The sequence below is a fragment of the Pelecanus crispus genome, chromosome 5, assembly GCF_030463565.1.
Source record: "Pelecanus crispus isolate bPelCri1 chromosome 5, bPelCri1.pri, whole genome shotgun sequence".
In the NCBI taxonomy this organism is placed as follows: domain Eukaryota; kingdom Metazoa; phylum Chordata; class Aves; order Pelecaniformes; family Pelecanidae; genus Pelecanus; species Pelecanus crispus.
This window is the reverse complement of record NC_134647.1, coordinates 51,743,823-51,770,163: the sequence shown is the minus strand read 5'-3', so window position 1 is coordinate 51,770,163 and position 26,341 is coordinate 51,743,823. Positions and strand designations below refer to the sequence as shown.

The window sequence follows — 26,341 nt, the reverse complement described above, 5'->3', positions numbered from 1 at the left end:
TTGTATTAGATAATTGGTCACATTTCAAGAATAAGAACCTGATTTTGTAAGAACTAAAAGCTGTTCAGCACTCCCTACGATTAAAAGACAATGGCATGTACAATATGCTGTATTTCAACCCTAAATTTAGATAAATATAAATCAGCATCTCCAAATCCAACACAGAAAGTCTTAAAGAAATTATACGTATCAAACATACAAATAACATTTGATTTTTAAGAGAAAGAAGTGAAACACAAACTGCAAAAAAACCCCGCATTTTAAATCAAGTTGAAATGCATGAAAATAACATAATGTAGACAGAAAGCAAGGCTGTAAAATAAGGAGCTTGTAGGCTCCTTTTCTTCAAGGTTCTTTTTCTTCACAGAGAAAGAGCAGTAATTATATCACTGCTCAGGCCCAGGAGATGAGATCAGGACAAAGAGAATGCATTTGAAAGTAATCCATGTCAGACCTGTTAATACCACAACATACATCTCTCTGACATTAACAGAGACCAACAGACACAAATAAAGTGCAGACAATAGATAATCTGTTTATATTTCTACTCTGCTTTTTAGTTAAGAATGGATTTTGTGAAATGAAAGGGTTTACTGAAAGCTACATGCAAAGTTCTTCTGCTGTTTTTCAGTAATTATTTAAGAATTGTTGCAATTAAAGAGGCAGAAATAGTGACTGATTATTTCTCCTGAACAAGACAGCATCCCTGTTGCTATGAGCAAGGTTCTCCATCACTAAATGTTTAATCCTATGCAGATGTACTTAAGGGGGGGGGAATCAAATAACTATTCATTTTTAACTCCAGAAATAAAAATTTTATCAAGGTCTTATAAATAAAAGTGGGTTTAAATGCTGAGACCTTGTGGATTCCAATTCCTCTGTTTTTTAATAATATAATCATATCCACAATTGGTTTGACATCTAGATGTGGCAAAATAACATGTTCAGAGCCAGTTTGTATCACTGAAATGGGTATGTAAAGAAATTTCCCCCTCCCCCAATATTTTTCAGCAGTGAGAATGCTTCTAATTCCTGCAAATAAAAAAAAATTACTAAATAAATATCCACCAGCAGAAACGGCAAATAGCACTGTCCAAAGGATAGCGGACATGGAATTGGTGCTATTAAATCCTACCAAGACAGACTTTTCCCACACCCACACTAGGGGTAAGTGGGTTGAATTAATTTTTCACAATGGTGAAGAGGAGAAAGGTATTTTTAGAAGACCAAAGAAACAAAACCAAGGTTAGGTTTTTATCTTAACTCTCACCTGAAACCTTCCGCTTCCCCCCCCCCCCCCCACTTTTTTTTTTTTTTAACTGATGTGGTTGCTTGGAAATTTATAAACTTTAAGTTTCAAGAATTTCTACTAATACTTCCCCCTCAGCAAATATAAGTCTAAGAAAAGCTACACCCCAAATAAAGGAACAGGAGTAAGGCAAGAGCCTGGGCTGGTAAGGAAGTTGCACAAAGTAAATTAATTTATTAGTATCAATGCAGTCTGGGAACCACGATATATATACCCAGTCAGCAGAGTCTAAGTATGCAATGACTCGTACAAGTGTAACTCCATGTATCTTTCACAGAAAATATAACAAACGGTTAGGACTAAACATAAATATCTAAGTCTGAACAGCAATGCTATGGCCCATGTTGGGTACTGTAACTGAGCAGATTAAAGACCAACAAAATATGGGCCTACATTTAGAAAACTGAAAAAACTATCTGAAATTTTTCAGCACAGAAAATACTACTCAACTCAGTCACACTCATCTCTATTCAAAGATTTATTTTTTTGCATGCATTTCTATAAAGGTTCAAGATATCCCTTAAACAGTAACCAAAGGAACACCTTTTTATAATTTACTATATAATGTGATAACATAATTTGCCTGTTTCTATGCAACTACTGCAAAACATTCAATTTTGAGGAGTACATTACTCAAAACCCACTTGCTTGCCATGTAAAGTCTATTTCTCATCTATTGAGCAGGCTCACTGAAATCTCCTCCTTTTGTTCGCAAATCTTCAATGTCAGTAATAAAAGAACTCTGACATTAGTAAATACTATATAGATCCCATCTTATTCACATTACTAACACACATACAAGTTCAAGTATACAAAACTTAAGGGAAAAAAACACCAGAATTTGCTGTATAAGCAACCCCACGTTTATACCTCCAGCACACCATTCCTACTTCAGTACAAAGAACTAATTCCCGCTTACTAAGCAATTAATTCAAAAGTTTCCATTCCTCATTGTTCCATATGAAAATTACCTTGCAAAACACCACTCCCCTCTGAGTAATGTAAATTCACTTAAAACCGAGTCATGCCCCTTAGTAGGACAGATGGGATGCTGAGGAGGATGGCTGCAGGGAAAGGAGGAAGGTCGGAGGTAGGCAGGACAAGGAAGGGAGCGCTGCTCTTCCCAAGGCCATCTGAAACAGACTGGCAACGGGTTTTCTGCCTCATGGTACCTGGCTCCATGCGAGCTAAAGCTCCAACTCATAAATCCCCATTTTAGCATCAGTATTCTCAGCACGGTCAGATTGAGTAGTGCTCTAAATCATCATTACTCTTGGTTTTTACTTTTAGGTTTTGATTTGAACACGAAATACAATTACTTTGCTAAAAAAAAATACTGGCTTTCCCTGCATCCATCACAAAATACTTTCCTAGCTTCTTGGCACAATGGGAAATCAGAACTATAAAAAAATCCATATATTATAGAACAAGATAGGTAAGCAACATAATGAACATAAGAAAAGTTTTTAACATAAATGGGAAATATGATGATAATAACTATTAAGATACATGCAACAGTTTTAACATTTAAGTTAAATTGTATATGTATATATATAATGTGTTAGACACTAAAGGAATCTGTACAGCATAAATATTAAAAAGCAAACTATATTAGCATTTCACTTCTAAGAAGAAAATGACTGACTATAATTAAGACAAATGACTATGCTACATACCCATTTGGCATACAGAACATTATACATTGTCACTGGATTTGGAACATTTTATGCTAAAACCTTTCTTAAAGCAGACAGGTGTCATTTCCACTTAACTGTTGCTAAATCTCTTTGCAATAAGTACATGCATTAAATATGACCCATGTTAACTAGAAGGTTTTTTTTTTCTTTTAAGACAGTGGCATTCAGAAGAAGTAACTTTTCTAATTTGCTTTTGCCTACTAGCACCTACACTGTTGAAAACTACAGAGGCAGAGAAACATTGCTGCCACATGGTACACTGGCAATGTAGACTGTTTAGAACAAGAAATTAAGACAACAGACATTTCAGAGTCTACTGACATTCTTACAATATAAATTGTAAACCTATTTCTGAGAAAAAACGAAGTTACTTTCAACAATTACTAACATAAAGTCATAAAATTAAGTAAAAGAAATTGAAATAGAGAAATTATTTTTTCCCATCCTCCCCTTAGAAAATTAACTCTATACTAAAATTTAATATTTCAATATGAAAACTATTCAGCATACTTCAATAAAGGAACTTCCTTTGGTTTTACCAAGCACACAGCCTGTTTCCCTTTGGCTTCTTAGCAGTAACCTGCTAGTATCCTGAGCGACACGTACCCTGCCAGCTTTTCTTTGCATCTTCTTGGCCAAACTAAACAATCATCTCAGATAAAGGACAGCCACCTATAGCCGTCATCATCCTCATCAAACCCACCCTCCCTGCAGCAGCGGCCAGCGAAGCACCGGAGCAGGGCAGCCAGCACAGCTCGGCAGTCTCCATCATTTGCCATCTTTGTAAAAATGGACAAGTACGTGACAAGTGCAACACGGGAGGCAGGATCAACCAAACGACCTCACCACCTCCTTCAGACCTATGGCCTATCAGATATTTCCCCTTAGTAGAACAACAAAAACAGGCTTTGGCAACACGAGGAACTATCAGACTATTCAGGCTGTGTCTGTGCCTTCTCTTCTGCCTTCAGTCCCATGCTTTTTTAAAAACTGTGAATAATATACTCTAAATTTCTGTTCTGTATACTGTAAACCATTGCCTCCGCAGTTAAGAAAGTAATGTCCAGAAGGCAAGAAAATCCTCAAATACTGCTTCAGACAAAAGCAGTCTGTTATACACTCCACTTTTAATGTATTTGTTATCCATTCTCTTTATCTTCTCAAGTATCATGTTGTTGAATCAGTTGAGCAGACTTTACAAAACTTTCTCTACCTACTGAAAACATGTTCTGTATCAATAACTTTAATACCGCTGACTAAACGTTAGGACTAATACCATTCATATACCACCTCGTCATTAAAAGTGTTCATGTGTATCACTTCTGTTTTTAAAAGCTTCATCACCATTCCGTGACCTCTTCTTTATCTTGTCATTTCTCCGGTATTTGTTGCAACAAATAACAAGTACTGCTTTCAGTACCCAATTACAGGAACAATGTTATCCTGTAACTGCATAAGACAGCTTTTCATTAAACTTGCTCTCACCAATACATCACTATTAGCAATGCATTACAATGTATTTTTAGCCTCATTTCTCATGGAAATGAATCTTTCCCAACTACTCGCTGGGTTCCAGCTTTCCCTCAGTTTGTATCTCCTTTCAATAACCACGGTAAGGGGCAGCAGGAGGGGATTTTCACTGACACGAAAAGCAAAGGCGCTTGACACTTTTAATCGTTACCCACTTTATCATTTGTAGACAAACTGTTTATGCCAGTAGGTCAGAAATAGAAAATAAATTAATTCAAAACTAGTATTTTCACTCAACCACATTCTTCCTTGCCTCTGCAATCATTACTGGGCAGTATATATTTGTAAAGGCATTAATTTGCTGTATCTGTGATTAACGAGCTAGTTACTTAACAAAAACCACCTTCATGGTTCCTAAAGCCTGGCACACTGTATTTGGAGGTTTTTTTGATTTTGGCTTTTTTTGAGGGCTTGAGTGGAGGAAGATTGGGAGGTTAATGTCCTTCACAACATCTCTCTTCACCTGTTTAAATTTTGGCCAAAACATTCTTTTTCACCATGATGCATGTTTTGTTTGATATTTAGGTAATTCTGAACAAGCTGTCCTTGTATCAATTTCTTCTGTTGTCATTCACTCTGAGAAAAAGGATGTTAATTTCTAACATTCAAATCAGTTACTCACATAGAGAACACCTCAACTTCTTCCACAAAAGAGACCACAATTTAACAATTTCACTTGCTCCTCTGTCCAAAAATTTGTACTTTTTCTTTAGTTTTGGGGCCAGCTGCAGTTTAATCATTATTAAAACAAATCCATTCTACTCCTTCCTTGATAACATCAAGCATTTAGTTGTTGTTCTGGGGAGGGCAGGATGGTTGAGAACTTTGCATCTACACAGGCATAGAGGACAGTAAGAGGCATGTGATAACCAACTGTAATTGTCATCATCCGCAAAATGAAGAGCCTGAGGAACATCACTACAGTACGTAGAGATATTTATTCACAGTAATTATCTTTTCTCAGCTGCCTATTTTGAATAAAGCATCATGACTTACAGTACAAACAACAATGCTTCAAAACAGTACATTTATTTACAGTTGATAATTCATCCCCAACCGGATTGTTCATAAATATACTATCAGTACAATTTATCACTCATACAACCTTCCCATAAGTAATGCTACAACAATCCTATAAACCAGTGATTTAAGACTCCCCACACAGTCACATCCACGTAAGTATTAGAATTATCCTGCTATTTTTTTCAGGCTTTAGAAAGCCAAATACAGTGGAGAACCATTATTTCCTATGCATGGGGTTTTCTGAGCTAATAACCTAGATCCTTACTAGAATTTTAACGCTCTGACCATGTGGCTTGGGTATTATTCATATCTTCTTATCCACCTAGGAATAACATAAGCATGAATAACTAACTGTACTTGGAAAGCATGGAAAGTGTGACAAGGTTGGTATTAAAAAGTTGTTAATTTTTCACTGTACAGAATTTCTTACATAAGGGTAACAGAATGAAACTCAGTACAGACAGTAGATACAGTTTCCTCTGCATCCATCAGATTTTAGAATACTGTCTGTAACAGAAGTAATTGCTAAACACTTTTCTACTTCACACAAAAAATAGAGAAGCATTCTGAAGAGTGCTGACTCTCTGGGATAAAGTTTTCTAAAATAGTACACCACTTTCCTGATTCTTCAAATTATTTTATGGAGACAAACTTGCCTCTAATGTCAGCACACTGTTTTTCTTACTGGTTTTGTTTTAAGGTATATTTAGGGTTGATCTCTAGAAAATGCAGCCTCATCGGAAACCAAAGTTTTCTTCACACTTCAACCAGGAAAATTTCCAAACTCTGGGAACTGTCCTGTCTAGCTATCCTGAGAAACTGCACTTAGAGCTTTCCTGAAAAACCCTTCACTAAGCTCTTGTTTCAGCTCCGTATGGGCTAGGAAAATAATTAACACCAATTCTGGCACAGCCTTGCTTCACGTAGTGCCCCATGCAAGGAGGCACATAACTCAGAGTTCACATACAAGTTTTGAAAATGTGTAGGTGGTGGGGACAATTATCAGAACTGCAGTTCTAAACCTAGATTTTCTAAAATGCATCATTCATCTCGACAAAGCCACATCACTAGTCCACTAAAGACATTAGTTTATTCCTTAGACAATGGGTGCTGCTCATCTCTCCTGTGCAATTTCACCTCACACCAAGAATTACCAGGGGCAAACAAACAAGGTGTTGCCAAACAACTGTTTCAGCTGTTACTTTTCTAATCCTGTTTTACAGTTACTAATGCTCAAATCTAGATAGCACATACAAATAACGGATTTAAACTAAGGGAGGATAGATTTAGACTGGATGTAAGGAAGCAATTTTTTACAATGAGGGTGGTGAAGCACTGGAACAGGTTGCCCAGAGAGGTAGCGGAGGCCCCATCCCTGGCAACATTCAAGGTCAGGTTGGATGGGGCTCTGAGCAACCTGATCCAGTTAAAGCTGTCCCGGCTCCCGGCAGGGGGATTGGGCTACATGATCTCTAAAGGTCCCTTCCAACCTGAAGCATTCTGTGATTCTATGAAATGTAACAGTGCCAACTTCTAAGAAACCTCTTATTTCTAAAACAATTATTTTGTTACACAAACCGTGGAATTGGAAAAAAACACAGTGAAGGAATGGATGATGTCTACTTCTTGGCATTAGAAGAAGTTACAAAAAAATTCTCTACTGGATGACAGAAAGAGATAGCAAAAACCAAACGCTGTTGGTTCCAGTAGAGCAGAGGTGTGATTTATTCTTACCCACCTGCTACCACCTAGCAGTATTTTAAAACAACCTCATACAAATTAGATGAAGAACAGCGTAAGCCACCCATCCTTTCACCTGTCCTGGACACTGGACAAAAGTCTGACTGCTGAGTTTAAGAGAGCAGCCCACTTCAAAAATAAATTTCTCTGAAATTCAGCCCAGCAAGTTCAAGCTCTCCAGTAAGTATACAATGGATACTACTCACTGTGAAAGCAATGGAAAACACAGACTGAAGCAAGTCATTGTTTCATTGATTTCATTTTTCCACACACTGTCCAACCTCTCATCTAAGTCTTTTACCCAGTCAAAATCTCCCTTTTGGAACACAACTCTGAATCTTTGAAATATGTTTTGATCAACAAAAACTTACTTGGTTTTCAACTGCTCTCTATTAAGTATTAATTGTTCACACCTCGGAGACTTCCAGTTCCCAATTCAAACTGAAAATAGTAGTATAAAACGTACTATTTGACACCAATATAACAACTCTAATCCATATTCAGAAAGGTTACTTAACATTTCTGCTCCCTTCCGATCACAACCAAATTATAAACAAGCACCAGATATGAAAGGCAAGGTCATAGTATCCTAACATGCACGTGTGAGGTGCTTCCCTCATCAGTCAGGAGGAAGCACCTAAGCACAGCTCTGAAAAGAATTCAAACTGACCAGTTACCTTCAGTCGCCTCTTTACAACAGCTATTCCTCCTCTTCTCCAGTCACACTGCTTCCATTCACGATGCTCTCGGTACAATGCACAGCACTGCTTATTAGAAAAGCCTGAAAGCCCTTGACTGCAACTACATGGGAAAGAGAGCATCGGAAAAAGAGCAGACTAACAAATACATGGAATTAAAAATATATAAATGAATGAAAAACAGTAGGAATGGAAACAATCCATTATGTTGATGGATCCATTAAATTTAACTCATAGTAGTATTTCCGTCAGTGGTATAACCATCAATTCTAGGAAGACAACTCCACAATCAGAAACAAAAATGATGTAGGCTAAATATCTATAATCCCTAACTTGGCTAAAAAACAATCATGATGTAATATGAGTTAGAAGAAAATGATCAAATTTCAGTAAGTTTACAGACTACCTGTGGAGATGATTTACTTGTTTTAGTAACAAATCCACAGTTGTTGAGTTACTTGACAGGGATTTTGGGTTGCTCAACAATCCTGAAAAATCAGGCCAAGTCTACTTAGTAGCCTCAAATGAGTATTTAGGAAATTAACTTTAAATCCCCAGGTTTCCAAGAGCCATTCTATCTCTTTCCATTACACCTCAAAAAAGATCACAATATGCAAAGCTCTAAAAGCCATGAGATACAATTTTTGCCTCAAAAAGTCCTAGCTATTCTTGATTATTTATTGCCTCTCTAATAGCCATTTGGGAATGACCTTTAAATTTAATCTTACCCTGTGGGTATCTACCATATAACTCTGAGGTCTGGAAGACAGAGCAGATGACAAAGAAACACTGACTGATTTGTGGCTGCGTGGGAGCCTGAGAGTCTCCACTCAGAATGCCATGGCTCCCTCTAACAACTTCTTGGAGCAGGTACAATCTTTTAAACTTAAAGAAAGATCACAAGTAGAGATCTGAATTAGCTTTGGACACAGCGTGTTAGAAACAGAGAGGAGTGAGGTTACTGATCAGCCAGGAAAAGGAAACCTCACAGAGAACAAGATAAACAAGTACGATGAAAAAGTGCAAAATTAGTTAGAACCCATCTGATTAGCTCTTGGTCATATCTTAAAAACTTGGGTGTTTTGTTTTGTTTTAAACAGAATATATTAGCTCAGTTGGTTAGAACATGGTGCTAATAACGCCAAGTTCACAGGTTCAATCCCTGCTTACTGCAGGGGGGTTGGGCTCGATGATCTCTCAAGGTCCCTTCCAACCCAAAGCATTCTATGATTCTATATTACAGGATAGAGAATTTACACCTGGTGTCAGGATTGAAATATTATTACTTGAAGTTTAGGTAATATAAACAGAATATAATTTTAGACACTGAGAATACACTGGAACAGATCAAATTCAGATCTTCAGGTATTTTTTGAAACAAAAAAGATAATTATGTGTAACCACGAGAAAAAGTAGCTGTTTAAAACCATCCAAAAAAAGGAACAGAAAAATGTTTCTTGCTTTTCTAAGTAATCTTCCACTTCACTGGTCTAAGAAAATTACTTTCCATAGGGAAAAAAAAAAATATAGAAATCAAAACTAGTAAAGGTAAGGATGGCTGTCTAAGCTTCTTCTCTTTTCTTTCACATTCAGTCGTACTGAGAGAAATAACTTATCAGAAGTGTAAAAAACCATTGCTCCAGAAACCAGTATTTGACAACACCACAAGAAGTAACACCTTCAAAGATAAGGAATAAGGTTTCAGGCAAAACAGTCTTAAAAGACTTAAAACACCTTTCCAAAAGTTCCCACACTGACTGGAGAAAACGAATGCGTTGTGGTATCTCAACACATTAAAAAATCATTATGTCATTGAATGCATCACTGTTGATGAAAGGCTTTGTTTGGTTATGTTTTGTTCTGTTCGCATCAAGGTTTCTGTAACATTTACAGGATTAGTTCCAAGTCCGATCTGGAGTTCGTCCCATACACCCAGATGGCATCTCTGCATGTGACAGGGTGGGAAGGAAGGACGTCCTCCTTCAACCTCAGCTGAGGAGCAAGCAGCAGCTCAGATTTTACGTAAGCCCTAACAACAACCCTACACAGAATACTTTGTTCTACTGAACAAAAAAATTGCAACAGACTTACAGTGCCTTCAAGCTGATTATCTGATACAGGGAGAGCATTAAAGGCCTATTTACAATCATGTATCATAGCACCAAAATATGTCTGAACCATAACGCATGTAGTTTCTGCCTTGCTGGTATGAAGTTTAGTGTATGTGCTCAAACACTTGAGCATTCTCCAAGGGAATGTAGCTCATAAGCATATGCAGCCTAAAAAAGTCATGACTTCAGGCATTAATTTTGTGAGTTCTGAATGAGTTTTAGATTTGAAATCTTTAAAACCAGCACCGCAGAATGTCAAGTTGAAAAGACCTCAGAGTGGATTCATGCCTTTTCCTATACATAATTTTATCTCCTGTGTTTATCTAACTAATATTGAAATGAGTGTGAATTGAAAGTTGCCCATTTTGCAGCCTGTAACTACATATTTGGTCAAGATCCAAGTCTTTGCAAACAAGAGGAAAAAAAAAAAAAAGGGGGAAAAAAGAAAATATTTTCTATCACTGTTGAAAGTGAGCTTACAATCAAGCTGGTTGACAAAACTACTAATCTACTATGAGAAGTAGAGACTGGGTCTAAATTTATAGTTAGAGTTACATTTTTCTAAGTGTTAACACTAACTTTATTATAAATATGTCTTTTTATTAGGGTGCAGAGCCCACATTTTGCTACCGATCTTTGGAACCATTTCTAAGAGGTTGTAATGGTTACCAAGACAGGATACAAATCCATTGGCACAAAATATTAAATTCACGCTCTAAATCTAACTGTGAATTCATGGAACTCCAAGAACAATGAAAACTAAATATAACACAAAGTATGCTAATATTGCCCTAATTTTGAAAGAAAACGATTAATAAGAAAACAGGTCAACTCAAACACAGCTAGAGATGCTGTTGCAAAGAACAAGAAAGAACTGAAGAGACCGAACTGACATAAATCATTTTGTCCAGTTATAACAGCACAAGACATAACCTGAACTTGATTTATATGCATGAGATTATTTTGTTGTGGACAATAAAGGCAGCATGAATAATAAACTGAAGTGTGACCAACAACTTTCTGTTACACAGAAAGTTCTCGCAGGATGAAACAAGGCTTCTTGTAGCAGTAGTCAAGGAACCATGTTAAATGACTAACAAAAGTTCTACACAACAGTAAACAATTAAATTGTATATATTTTTTTAAGATTACAGTCTCACATAACTAGAAAAATATGTTTTTCATTTAAAAAAAAAAAACACGAAACAAAACCAAACACACACAGGATTTCAGATTTCAACTCCAATTTTGAATTTTTTAAATATTCCACCAGGCAAACTGGACAGTAACAGATGACAGCAACAAAAAAATAAGATTTAATCTTGATTAAATCTTAATCTTTAATCTAGTCATAGAATATCTGAATGCCTTTTATGTTCATATAGTTGTATTTCACTTCAAGGAAAAATGGCCAATGTACTGTTAAATTAAAAAAATAACAGCAATGCAATGCAATTGCGGGGAACGGGAAGGCTCGACAAAAAAACTATAACAAAATTTAGCCAAACTTTGAAGTTCAGATACAGAAGTTCGAAAATAATATCCTAGAGTTATACTTTTTAAACTGTCATGTGTTTATCATAACAATCTATATTTAAAGGTTTTTAATAATGTGAAATAATGTGGAATAATATTCTTACAACTAGCATTTTTTCATACATGGAAAAACAATACTGTTTTTAAATCCTGTCAGTCAATTTGCTTATTTGGAAAACAGACTGAAAACACAAAGTGCAATGCAGCAAACCGGAGCTAAGCATTCTCTCCCTTTTCTCTTTCATGGTCTATGCTTTTTAGCAGTATTTCTTAACAGAGAAATGTGATTTTTTGAACATATGTTAACATACTGCCTTCAGTTCAGCACACACACACAGATGCACACTTGTTTCATGTGAGACTTCTGTCCCCATTAGTAATGTTTCTGCTGCATTCCCTTCTACTGCAATGGAGATATACTCATGAGTCATGTTGTATACTTGCCGAAAAATCAGAAGTTTAGGGCTTTCCATATCACTGCTAGACTGAATACAGAAACCAAGCCAAACTTCCCTAAAACTCCAAGGTTCCCCTGAAGTCAATGGGAATTCTGCTTGCAGCAGCGATGAAGGGTTGGACCCAAAAATATATAATTAATACTACAAATGAGCTACCACATTTAAAAGCTGCAAAAGTGCTTTTTGATGAAAGCATTGCAAAGATATGCTGACTTCTAAACTGAAATTTGTCTGTATGTATGAATGCAAACGCTGTTAGCAGGCATGTTTGCCATGCATGTTACCTTCATTTCTCATTACTTTAAATTACCAGTGACAAGACTCGTGTTTCTAAGAACAGCAAGAAAAACCAAACCTCACAGTATAAACTAAATATCCACCTGACATTTCGAAATTTTCTGCACAAGTACATTGCTTTTCAAACAATAATTACTTCATAAGGAAGAAAAATAAAAATACCCATGGGTCTTACTGGTTTCTGCAAGTTAACTTAAATTCATCTACAAGAAAATGAACAAGACATACTTCAGCCATGAAAATAATTTCAATACTGACATCCTATGCTACAATTTCGCCTGACATTCTCCCATCTTTTCCACATCCTGAATCCATGAACAAGAGGAAGAGGACTCAAGCTAGTCTGAAGATGCAATAGTGCATGCAACTGCAACACAGGTAAAGAAATTTGAGCACAGAGAATCCACTTCATGATTTAGCCACTTAATGACAAGGCACAAGCACCTAGGAAAGAAAGGATCAGAATGCACCTTAAAAATCAGATTTTATTCACAGAAGATAACTATTGATATTGGTTTAAAAAAGGAAAAAAAAAAAAAGAGAAAATGTTATTAGGGGCAAACCAGCGTTAACTGATCTAATGCAAAATGAAAGCAGTAGGATGGAACAGCTTTCCTCTATAAAAAACTGACGAGAACATATAGTTGTGGAAATACACTGACAGGCAGAGCAAACTACACGCTGTTTCCAACTCTATAAATATATCAGCCCCAGTTATGTGGAGATCTAGTTTGAATTCTGGTTTCATTTCTCAATGGATAACATATTATTTCAGAAAATAGAACATGCTGCTGATTAGGAGTGGAACAACACGGCCATACTCAATCCTCATCATGGCTCATTAAAATACTTCCCTTGTTCACTATGGGACTTTGTTGTTAGCTTCACTGTTAACTTTGGTGATTGCAGAAATACCTGAGAAAATACCAATTAGTTGTTGGGAACTGCTAACTATATGTCATCAGCCACAACAGGCTGTCCAGGAAATCTCAAGAATTTAGTCCCTCCTTGACTACAATATTGCAGCCTTTGCACTGTTAGTGACCTCCATATCATTTTTTCCCATCAGTATGATACCACCCATTTTATAATGGCACGATAAAGTAGACGACTTGTTGGACCTCTGCTGAACCAGCTGCAGCTTGGGATGGGCATCTGACAGAGCTATGTGTAGTACAGGCATCCCTATTTTTGTAGCATCACTTTTTTTTTTTTAAATATTGTGATATTTAGATAGGGTTAAGAAGCCCTTTTTGCTGTGGACTGCTTACAATAATAGCTTGGGTCCTAAGTACTATAATTATTGGAAAAAAAGTTAAAGTTCATTCCCTAATACTTGATATCAGAACTAGCAATATAGTCCCCTTCACAACTGCTTTGCTGATGCTCTTCCAAAAGGTATTCTGCTTCAGCAGTGAGAAAAGATGGGGACAGTTCATCATACTGACACTTGTACTCTCACAGCCACCTTACACACACACACACAAAGACGCACAGCCACAGATGTTCGTTTTTCACTCACATTTTATTCAGAGAAAACAGCTGAAGTAAATTGTGCATTCTTTTCCTGACAGACCAAATATGAAAAGAAATACCCAGAGTTAGTATATGAAAAGTAATAAAGATGTAACAACGCAACAGAGCAGGAAGGCAAGGGCAGATGCTTTAGGTCGGCCCTTAGTTTCTCTAGCATCAACACTGTCTGCAACAGCAGCTAGTAACAGACACCTAAGGACAAGTATAAGAACAGGACAAACATACTGTGACAATTCCCCCATCATACCCTCCCAGCCTCTGGTAATCTGTGGCATATGGACTGACAAGCCAGAAGCACGATCACAGCATTTAATACACTGTTCCTCTCTGAATTTCTTTGAATTTTTAACCCATGTCAGCTTTTGACATCCAGAGTGGCTTTTGTCAATGTATTCCAGAATTCACTACATGCAGTTTTGTTTTCATACTGCTACCTTGATTTTAATTTTTTTACACTGGAAGAGAAACAATGAGTAATTGTATCCAGTTCTCTCCCACGACATTCACGACCTTACAGACCTCTCATACTCCCCTGCACCTTAATCCTTTCTTTTCTAGGTTGGAAAATCCTAGAGACTTTAATTCTCCCTTAGAGAAGAGTTCCTTTGTCATTCCTCAGATCTCCTTCCAGCTGTGCTACCATGGACCAGTTATGCTCAGTATTCAAGATCCAGGTACACCATGAGGATAGTACTGATGATTTCTAATAGTTTTATCATTTTTACTATTACTAATATCTCAATAGTTTTTGGTAAGGCATAGCTCATTAAACTACCATTTCCATAAGGCAACTTATAGTAACCCAAAATCCTCTTCCTGACAGGAAACAGATACAATTCATTTTGTTACTGTATGAAAACTAAGAGTTGCTTGTCTTCAGAATCAGTATTTATATTTAATCTCTTGAATTTCATCTGCCACTTGAAATCCAAATCTTTCCCAAAATAAATTATCAGCAGGTATTCCTCACATACATCACATTTCGAATCTCTTTTTACCAATGTAAAAATTTTTCATCTTGCTATAAATTTATTTTTAAACAAAATCAATACCATTATTACAAGAGCACTTTGCTATGATTTTTATTTTTAAAATACAGGCATTACTAATGCAATGAAATTCATAGAATAAGATGATCACTGAAGCACAATTGTATCAACGACCAACCATCACAGACATACTTTTCCCCAAAAAAGCTTCTCAAGCCAGGATAAACCAGAAGAAAGGAGCTGCAAATGCATAGGGATAACATGGACAAAATTTCTAGCTATACTTAAGCAATAACTCTCATATACTGCCATCAGAATCAAAGGAAATACAATATATAAAGTATCTCCATAAATCCCATCTAAAACACCGATTCATCACCAAAACAGAGCTTCTTTAGTTAGCAACGTTTACAAATAAAATCAGTGGCAAATAGTATTTCAGCCCAACAGAAGAGGTTGGAGAACTTGTCATCTGTCGATGAGGCTTGTTGCCAAGACACCTGAAATCTAGTAAACAAGGTACAGCAACAGCTTCTTTCAGATACAATGAAATGCAGCCTAAATAGATTTAAGACTAAATATAGTTCCCTTCGAGGACATGGTCTTTCTAATATTTTCATAGAGGTCTTTACATGAGTCAGGTGAACACATCTATCTAACAGCAAAATGAATTTAAAATTCAAATTCAAATTTCAAATTGAACTTTAAAAAAACCAAAAGCCAGAGATCAAGTAAAGCACAGCCCAGCAAAGGAAAATAATTAATTGGTTGCGAGTTCCCAAGCTAAAAGATCACAAAAAATATGGTCTCCAAAAGACCCGAGTTGAAAAAACAAAAATCTTTAAAATAATTTAATTATGATAGCATGTAGTAATGCTTATATTTACTACATTTCTTGCTTTTCTATATGTCATCTTCATAAGGCAACATGAGATATTGCCTGGACAATATTAAGTAGACAGTATTACAGAGAAAGTAGTTTTGGATAAAGGTCTTTCATTTATAGCTTGTGTTTGCTGTTTTGGCTTTGGTAATTTTAGTACACACTTAGCACTTACCCAACTCTAGCCACAAAGTGGTCCCCAAAGCCCTTGAAATGAAGAAAAAGCTGCCACTGAAACCTTGCCATTATATGACTCTCTACAACCCTATGCAATGTACAGTTGCATTAAAATGCATTATAAAAATTGTAGTGTCCAAAATCTACCTGATTATAACAAAATCTCTTTCAAAGATCATGTTCACCTATTGAATGCATAGATGAAAAACAGACTAATCTGTTCTTGACCTAATAACAATTCATCACTCTCCCTTTTTTAATTACAACTGATTTCCTTACCATTAAAAACCCTAACAAACAAAGCTCTGCAAAAACTGTATTGAGGCAGTTCAGGGCATTATTGCCTTCAGCCACCCCTTCTGCGGAGGATTAACTGCACGTAGTAAAAGTATAAGCAGAGGGACACACACATGCTTCAGCCACACTGGCGTTCTCTGCCGTACAGCCCTACCTACTGCTGCCGAAAATGGGTTTGTGCTAAGCTGCCAGACTGACCTGGAACAACCAAGGGAAGAGGAGGCGAGGTGAGGCACAGGCATGTTTCATTCTCCTGCCAGAATGCTAACAATTCAAACCACTGCAGGTTTAGTCAGGGAACATGAATCAGAGGTTTAAATGGCACGTCGTACTGAGAGAGGCCCACATGAATCTCAGCAGGAAATGGGGGGGTATGCATATTCCAAAGTGACACAAGTGTTTTGTATTTGACAATCCTCATTTAAGCACAGATGTGAACGTGGAGATAGAGTAATGCAGTGGCAGTAAGGTAAACTTCTGAAATAAGTAAATAGAAGTCACATGCTCTCTGTGTTTGGTCCCCCAAAGCCACAACCTTCCCTGGGCTCCTCTGATCTAATCATTTCATACAACAGATGAGGAGCAGTCCATCTGAGGAACGGTCAGCTCTTCTGCCTCAATACACAGTTCCTGTATTTCTTTCCCCACAATAACGAGAACCTGTATGCTATAACCACTTAATAAACACCAAAACCTGTGGATTCAGCAGATGTCTGTCTTAGGTCAGAACAAATTTGCCCGATCGTGGAAAATATAATTTGACCGTTTAAAGTTCTAAATTTAGATGTCACCGAGGAAGAACTTTTAAATAATACATGCATAAGCATAAATAACACTGCAGAGATCATACAAGGACTAGAAACCTTCACTGGGTACAGGTATTTGAAGACTTTCCTGCCTAAAGTGTATGAAATTAAAAGTAGTACATGTTCCACAAGTAACATACTCTGTTCTCTCCTGGGGACACTATTATACTTTCCCAATCCACTATCCTGTTCTCTCCTGGGGACACTATTATACTTTCCCAATCCACTATCCTGTTCTTCATTTAAATATCTCATAAAATGGACTTCTTCCATTACGAAAAGAATTTGTGCTTATTCAAATAACTTATAGAAGAAAAAAAGACAACAAGCATTATCTATTTAATTTAAAGAAAACAAAGAAAAAGCAATGCTGTCAAGATGCAGAAATGCCCTCACATGATTAATGCCGACATCTCTGAGCTTCCCCTTCTCAAAACCTTCGTGTTTTGTAATTTTTTCTAAATACTGCCGGTTGTAAAATTTAGATTGAAAGCTTTGAGGCAGGGACGAACATCACATACAAAAAGTGAAACTCTTTTCCCTGGTAATCACTACACTTACAAAAGTTTCATTTTGATCCGAATCACCTTCTCTTTGTTCAAACCGAGTCACACGGTGATTAAAATGAAATGCCTTCAGCATTGCCATCACATTCTTCTCAAGAGGGTTAAGTTTGGCAGCAGTCAGCATAAGACTGTGATAAAATCCCAAAGATCTCCAGGCATTTTTACTGCCTGAAATTGCTTTTCCTAGCCTCCTGTCAGTGCGGCTGAAAGCACTAAGGTCTCCTTATATTCCTCCTACCTTTCACAGTACTTGGACAAAGGAAAAGTCCACAGAAATTATGGATGTAAAAGTGAGGTTTTGTTAGTATTTTCTTGAGGCTGTGCTGGGGCACAGAGCTATTAACAGCTGCTTCTCCATTCACATACTGTTCCTTTAGCACTTAAAGCTCAAGGAGTTTAGATCATTTTTTCTGGAAGGATATCAGATGGAGAAAGGAGTCATTTTATTTAAGATTGACTAGAAAAATCTGCGAGTAGGTAGCTACCCTTAAATATCCTTCTATATTGCTTTCACCCTACTAATTGACAATAATGACATAGTCTTTTGTAAACAATTAAAAATGCTTAATGAGTGCAAAGATCTATGTATAAATTTAGTATATACTAAAAAAAAAAAATTAAACACACATTAAATAGGAAAAAACCCACAGATTTTACTTGAACTTACTTGTTTTAGCAAAAATCATGTAATCTTTGGAAAATACTATCTTTAAGCAATGTTCCAGGTAATACTGCAAGCGACAGGAAAACACTACCTCAGTGACGCTTCCATTTCTGGAAAGGCCTAAAAATTAATCAGCATCTAGTTAACAAAGTAATGTTTGGTTTTGCCATTCAAATGACATAGATAAAATATTTTTTATCAAAAAAAAACCCCAACAAAATAAATCTAATTCAGTTCTTTAGTAGAATGATGCACCACTCCATCCATAAAACAGCCTAAAGAGAGACAGAGGTAATGGGAGGGGATGAAGTCAAAGGCTTAAACTTATCCTTTTGGTGACAGCGACAATAAAACTGAAAGACCTGCAAATTAGCTGACCCTGGAGGATGGCCGGGGAGGCCACTGCCATTCTTCCCCCGCAGCAATGCTGGCCTTGTGAACCTCTGGCACTTCTCCTTGGCAAAGTCTGCTCCAGGACCATCATGTTGCTAGGCATGCTGCAACTGAGTTTGAGATCTGTTAAATGGATATTCCCACCATGAGCAGCGGCTTGGATTGAGAGATATAGATCCTCAGCATTCAAGTAGCAGCATTAAAAAAATCCATATATTCATTTGTTTGGCTACAACTGTAATATGGAAAGATAAAATAGTTTCATGTGGAGAACCAACTGTGAGAGTGTAAGATCTGATACATTTCTCATCAACTTGATATCCTGTTGCAACTATCATTTTTTAATAGCTAAACTTAATTTTTCATATGCAAGATGAAATAGCTAATGAAATAACTAATCATTACATTAATATACTTTTCTCAACAGCCAATTGTTAATACTGACTGGTAGGTTATTTTACCCCAAAAAGGACTTCTTATTAATTTTGCTGACCATGAAAACTAAGTGTGCTTATGGATATTCAGTTGTCAAAAACTAATGAATTAAAAATAATAGTAAAAACAATGTAAATGCTATTTTTAAAAGGTTTTAATAACCTGTATCTATGAAAGGTGGCTCAATAAAGCAAAACACTCCAAAATTTTCAGTAGACGAAGCACAAAGACTGCACAAAAATAAATCTACCATGATACCTCATGCTTTACCAAGTACAATTACAAAATGGATTCTTAAGCAGAAATGGGGGGGGAATCTTAATGTAAGACAATAAGTAAACTTTTAAAACACAGCATTGTGCTTTTTATTACTACAGTTTTCTTTCCCTTTAAAGAATAGTATTTTAAGGAGAAATTCACTTAGCTGTTCCAGAAAATAAGGAAGCACACAGAATTTGGTGAAGAAAAAATTACTTTTCTGGTAGCGTTTTGGCTGCCATTACACAAATTTTTTTGACTTTTCCTTAGGCTGAAGACATAAGATTCCAAAAACAGTAACGCAATCAACCTTGGCATAGCCTCTGTTACACTACAAGCATAAGTATTCAAGAGAAATGTAACGGCACAACATAATCTACCTGCACAAAGGAGGGGTTTATATATATATATATACACACACACACACATATATATATATATTTGTTTTGCTTACCTACTAGGCACATCTCTTCACTTTAACCTTTTTATTTAATATTTTACATATGTTTTCTTCTCATGGCTACTTTTTTTTTTTTTTTTAAAGGAACCTAGAGTTTTAGCAACTCCCTCAATGCATTTGTATATGGAGAGACTTTATTATTACCTGTATTATCAACAATGATTTTATCATGTCGATTTCATTGGTCAGTGTCTGGTCACCTATTTACTAGGTATTTCATAAATCATAAAGATCTTTAGGCACATGAAAGTGGATTATATAGTCCAGATGCCAGCTTTAAGTCTCATTCTTTAAGCAGATGTTCATACAAGAATGTGAGACTTTATATAATGACAGAATGATAATCAAAAGTGACAGACTGGGTGACTGAAATTTCTATTGGACTGTTTTTAGCCATTAATATGTCCAGCCTTATAATTTTGGAAGAGAATTTAGCACCAGCTGGAATCCTCAGACAGCATTAGTAAAACAACAACAAACCTCCCTCAAATAAAATTTTAAATCATGAGTTTAGAAAATACTTTCAAAAAATGAAACACACTTACTAAATTTAAAAATTTGCATGACTGACCCCAGGTCAAAGCCTGTCATCTTGCAAACAGTGAGAAGAAACACAGTATTTAACCCTGCTGAGGATGTTTAATTTGACAGATTCTAGGAGACCAGGAGACTCAGATTTACAGAGAATAGGCTGAAGTATGACTTTACAGCAACTGAAATTCGGGGTCCAGATAAGCAAATTGGCATTCTTGCACCGAAAATGTTAAGCCAGTGTTTAAGAAACAAAGCCCCCAAAAATGGCAAAGAACCTAGGAATGTATGATTTGTTTACAGGGTACTAGATTTCTACTATATTCTCCCTCCAACGACAGCCTGAGGAAAAAGAAAACCTTCAGTCCCACCTGACAACTCCACAAGCGCAACACGATGGTAGAGAGAAAAGTATTGCTAACTCTGCCCTTTAGGGCAAGAAGCCAGTGGGCTAGTGAGTAAACCTTGTGCTGCAGCCTCTGAAGTGAAGCTCTCTTTCTGACCTACCGTTTGCAGGCAATAAAGCTTCAGGTTGCTGTACATCGACTCCGTTTGCTGAGGTTATACAAGCAGGGTTCAACTAAGGCACTACCGATACAAATGAGTTAGCTTGTGTATTTCTACATATTTGTAGTTACAGTACCACGCTAACAATGCATCTACTGCCTCCAGGCTGTATTGCTTGATTTTAATAAAAGGTTAGTTCAACTTCAAGCATTTTCTAGAACTTTTCTTGAGTTTCAGGAGGTCCCACAGAAACTCGTTACCAGGAATGCCAAGAAAAACCAGAAGCGGTAAGTGGCCAGCTCTGGAGCACAGAAATAAAACTACTTTACTGGTATGAAACCAGCACCATGAGTTGCGAGAAATGAGATATTTCATTGTTCCTTGTCTACGTCTTGCACGCTGAGGACCTACTAAGTAGGAAACAATGACAAAACAAAAAGAATCCAAGTCGTCTTTGTAGGAAGAGACGGGGTTACACAACCTTATAGAGCAGCAGTCAGCCAAAAAGAGCCTTCTGAAATAAACAGCAACTTTTCAAAAGAAGGCAGCAGACACATTCCTGTAGACATGGAGCATTACGAGATACGTGCAAAGAATACTAGTCATTTTTCCATAATATCTATCAGGGCTAATTGTCAGCAACAGCTCAGCTTAGCTAGAGGAATGTTTCAAGTCGTATTTCAATCTGCTTTAAAGATTGCGCAATGCTAGAAACCGGTATATAAATGTTTAAGACGGCAAGTAAGCAGCTTTGAGGTTTGGATTTTAAACCATTCACTCTTGAGTCCTAACCCAGAAGAACTTTCACAGAGAATGGAGCGTAACATCAGGGAACTAAAGCCAAGGCTGGTGTTGATATACATAATACTACTTTATTCCATTGTTTCAACTTTCTTACAGGTTTAAAAAATGTACAGGGGTTCAGAACCACCTCAACAGAACAAAGAATACATAATTAAGGGAGATCTAGAGTCAAACCACAAGTGTGCAAGCGTGGTTAGCTTCCATTACAAAAAGTAATAGGCACGATCTTTACATATGCATTTTGGTGAAAGAAGAAGTAATAGTGCAGTGTTAAAAGGCACCAATAATTGGGCCTTTTTTAAAAGCCAATAACCATCTAAGAAAATTACATTTGGTTCAAAATAATAATTTAAATATTTTATCGATTGGCATGCATCTGAACCCCTGGCAATTTATTACACAAACCTAATGTGCGCCCCTGCAAAATAAAAAAGATTTCATCAGCGGACCTGAAAATCAGTTCAGTACAAAAGGAAATACTGAAGGTCTTTGCCTGTATTTAATACTAAACGGTCTTGTTCTCCTCCACCAAGAACACTTGTCTAACAAACAGCTATTCAACAACTGCACAGAAGTATTTCTCTTAAAGCAAGTGTAATTTTTTAATCCTGTAGCATTGACCTATTCCATGTGCTATGAAAACATTAGGCACAGACCACAATTTACATTTTCTCTAAAAAAAATACAGTATGTGCAAGCTAGGTTCACACAACGGATTGACAGCTACAACAGTAAGCTATTTAGACTTCCCAAAGAAAAGGTTAGTTAGTTTTAATTTTCTAAGCAGTGATGCACACTGCTGTGTGCGATTATCATATTTGCATTAGGATTATCTGTGTAGCCAATAAAGGAAAAGCTTTAGTACACCCTAAAGGACACTACATTGATACTGTGTGCTAATTTAACAGGATCAAGAGAATGAAAGATTGAAGAAGTCATTGTACATGGGCAGCAGCAGTTACTCAGCCAGCCAGGAAGAGCTACTGCTTTCTGCAGGAAGAATGGTTTGAAACTCAGTTTACCTCATAGGTGCCCTCAAACTAAACCACTTAGATGCGATGGAACCTAGCGATGCACAGCATGGAAAAAAAAAGGGGAAATGAGAGGGAGAGCTTCTGTGAAAGTGGTACCGAAATGTGCCATTTTATCCAAAAGCGTCATGCCCAGTGTAGGTTTTATGCATTGCTGATTCTTTGTACAACTGAAAATTGTACAAGATGTGAGCAGAGATAGAGCTGATTATTAATCCGCAATATCTACTATAGTCCTCAGGTATATAATTTACGGATAGCCACTTACTGTGTTGTTGATTGTTTCCTCTTAAATATATTTAAATTCAGAAGGCTACAGTATATTCTGACACAAAGATAGTAGGACAACTTTTCTACAAGGGGGAAAATGTAAGGTAGTAACTAACTTATTTATTTTATGAGGAACCTCCTCTGACATGGTAGTTATTTCATGCCCTTTGGAAGATTTTTAGCTCTGACTTTCTTCGTCGTCTCTGTCAAATTGCTCTCCTCACAATTTCACAAGAGCTATATTCAAGTTCGGTGACCCCTCTTACAGCAGCCTTTTCCTTTTCAGCAATCACTTTTAAACTCACTCTAACATCATAGCAAACTATTCAAGTAAACATTTCTCTTTTGGCAAGTTTCCAGATACAGCAAATACTATCAAAACTCCATGTTAGATTACATGCGCCAGTTTTCTTTAAATGGAGCAAGAATTAGCCCGTTTTCTTGGTTTAGGGTCCCGTACATCCCTGTCTTCTAAACACATACAAGATGAACATATTGTCTCTGACAGTCTCCGCAGTCCCAGCCTGAAAACGCTGTTGGAGAGGCTATATATCACACAGTTGCAGAAACTATTGCTTATAGCAAGCCACGTTGTTAAGAAGGAAAGTGCTGGGTTTTCCAACACCCTAGAGCTCTCCAGGAGAAAGTATATGATATAAGGGAGCCACAGCATGTAGAACACACTAGTTATCCGAAACAAAACCATGGCATAGCGGCGATCGGGGCCGTGCCCAGTCTCCCCAGCAGCATCCACTTCGTGGCTAGGAAATCGAGCTCTCCGATCATTTATCTCTTTGGTGTGCTGCCGGCAAATTTTAAAGATGTGGAAATATGTGAAACATATGACAAAGGCAGCAGGAGCGTATAGTAAGCACACGATAAAGCCAGTAAAATAGGCATTAGTTAGCCAGGAGGTAGCACACCATTCAAAAATATCTCCATGGTAACCAGGTTTTCCCCAACCAAAAAAGGAAGGCAAGAAGATCAGACAAGAGTATATCCAGATCAAAATGATGCAGATTCTCAAGCGACAAGGTGTGACCAGTTGATTATAGGAGAGAGGCTTTGTTATAGCGAGATAGCGATCCACACTGATGCAAGCAAGACATGCCATAGATACGCTTTTGAGCACAGAGATGATATATCCAAAAACTTGACAAGTCAAGGACTCGTGGACACCTGTCGAGTAGTGCAGCAGTGACAAAGTAGGAACCAAGCAGCTAACTCCAACAAAAAGATCAGCATAGGCCATGGTCTGAATAAAATAGCTGGTGGTATAATGATGCAGAAGTGGAGCACAGTGAAAAACAAATATCACAGTTAAGTTACCCGCAATAATTAAAAACGTTAGCAAGACAATAACAACTGTCTCAAGGATACAGATGTCAACTGCATTGTAGTGACCAAATCCAAGAGGGCAGGAGAGATGCTCAGATATGTTCATAACACTACTGCTCATATTCAGAGTCCTCCATTCAATCCATCGGGACTGGTTCATGTTTTGTGATTAGGGAACACTGCAATCTGAGCCTTAGTGAGCAGATGACCTGCTTAACAGCAGCTAAACTCTGCTTCAGCGTGTCACGATCTCTCTTTGTAGACACTGCCAGTGCTTACATTTGAGAGGATTACAGTCCCATAGCTGTTGATGCCTCCTCAGCATCAGTGCATCACCTCTGGCACACCTTAGCTTTAAGGAAAGAAAGAAAGGAAGAAAGAAAGAAAGAAAAAGGGGGAAAAAAAAAAAAAGCCAGAAAGAGAAAGGCCACTGATCAGCTCCTCCAGTGCTCTTGACCAATCTTTAGCAAACACAAGGCACTTCAAAAACAAACAGGTACCGTAAAATACTGAAATAAAAACTGAAGAGACACATTCATTTCCCAGGGAAGGTGTGTGGGGGGGGATCTCTGACTGCTTATTTTCCTGAGAAAGTCATTTACTTTGGAATATAATGGGGTGAGAAGGAGGAAAGGAAGGAGGAACCTCAGTACAGCTCAGGTTTCCTGGACCAGCAGTTACTGGAAGTAATCTTTTCAACGTCTCAATTTAAATCATAGACTGACTGAAGAGTAAAGGGAAAAGTTCACCATCTAATGCTGTCTTTTCTGGCTCCATTCGGGAGATGGTACTCCATCTTATTGATGCTATTCATTGGAAAGGTAAGGAAAACATTTTTGTCAAGGTTAATTCCAATAGACTCACCACTGTTTGGGTATGAATAATGAATTTTATTTGTGGAGGGAGCTGGGTGGGGACAAGGCAGATTTGTCCTCTGACTCCCAAGAAAGAAAACATACATCTCACATACAATGAGGAAGATCGTGTCTATTCATTTAAAAATGAAAATAATTTAAGAATAGAATTTGGAGACTTATGTCAATATTCACAATTCCTTCAAACAGTTATAGTCCATTACAATTATGAATGCCAGAAGCATAATTCAAGGTCCCCACAGACAAAATAAATCCTCCTGAATTTAATTTCAGCAATGGTAATTTAAAATAATAATCTTTGGAAACTCTGCCATATCTGCTACAGTGGCTCAGTACCCAGGAGTTCATAGGTATATCCATGCTATTGCTCACCTCTGTAGCTACACCTGAATCATTTCACAACCCCCCGTACAATGAGAACAGAAACTTCCATCTGCATTCTGCCGTGAAGCTAATGAAATGCTGATTTGACTAGAAAAGCTGCCATTGTTTACTACTCCATTATTCTGTTACTCAGCTTGATCTTCTACGTAGTTTTAGGGTTTCTACATTTATTAGACGATCAGCATAATAGCTGCTTTAAAAAAATGTTCTTCTAATTGCAGGACATTACCTTGTTCATTTTATTCGCAGTTATGGAGAAAGCAAACGTTAAAAGAAAGCATCTTCTGTGTTCAGTTTTAAGTAAATGCTTGATTAGTTCAGGAATCATTAGGCAGGTAATTAATTGTATACAATCTTGCTTTTTGAAAGGCCCCTAAAATGTTAAAACCATCTTTAATCCTTGAGTTCCTGAGACTAGAAGACTGGCAGTGAGAATTAATGAATCCACATCAAATGATCTCCAAGGTCATTCAGATATTACGCTGGCATTTGCTTTAAGTCTCTTTAAAAGTATCAGAATCTCTCTGATGTTTTTGATAGTCCTTGCTGTGTCTTCAGGAGGAATTTCAGATACTAGAAAAGAAAAATTTTCTCAATTCCGTTGCAGCAGTTTGAGAGAAAGCATTCTCTTTGGAGTTAATTTCCTGCCGTGCATCACCACGCTGTACAGAAAGTCCTTCTGATTTTATAACATCCCAGAATATTTCCGGCTATTCATTCCCTTCGTCTATAAGCAAC

General features: G+C 37.1%; 2 protein-coding genes across 16 annotated transcripts in view; both read right to left on the bottom strand.

Moving 5' to 3' along the window:
* The window catches only part of RABGAP1L (RAB GTPase activating protein 1 like), a 281,517-nt gene that overhangs the window by 148,902 nt on the left and 106,274 nt on the right, over positions 1-26,341 (bottom strand). The window lies entirely within an intron of this gene.
* On the bottom strand, positions 23,419-24,504 carry GPR52 (G protein-coupled receptor 52). The gene has a single exon (XM_009486464.1). It carries the CDS (start codon positions 24,502-24,504, stop codon positions 23,419-23,421), a length of 1,086 nt encoding a protein of 361 aa, XP_009484739.1.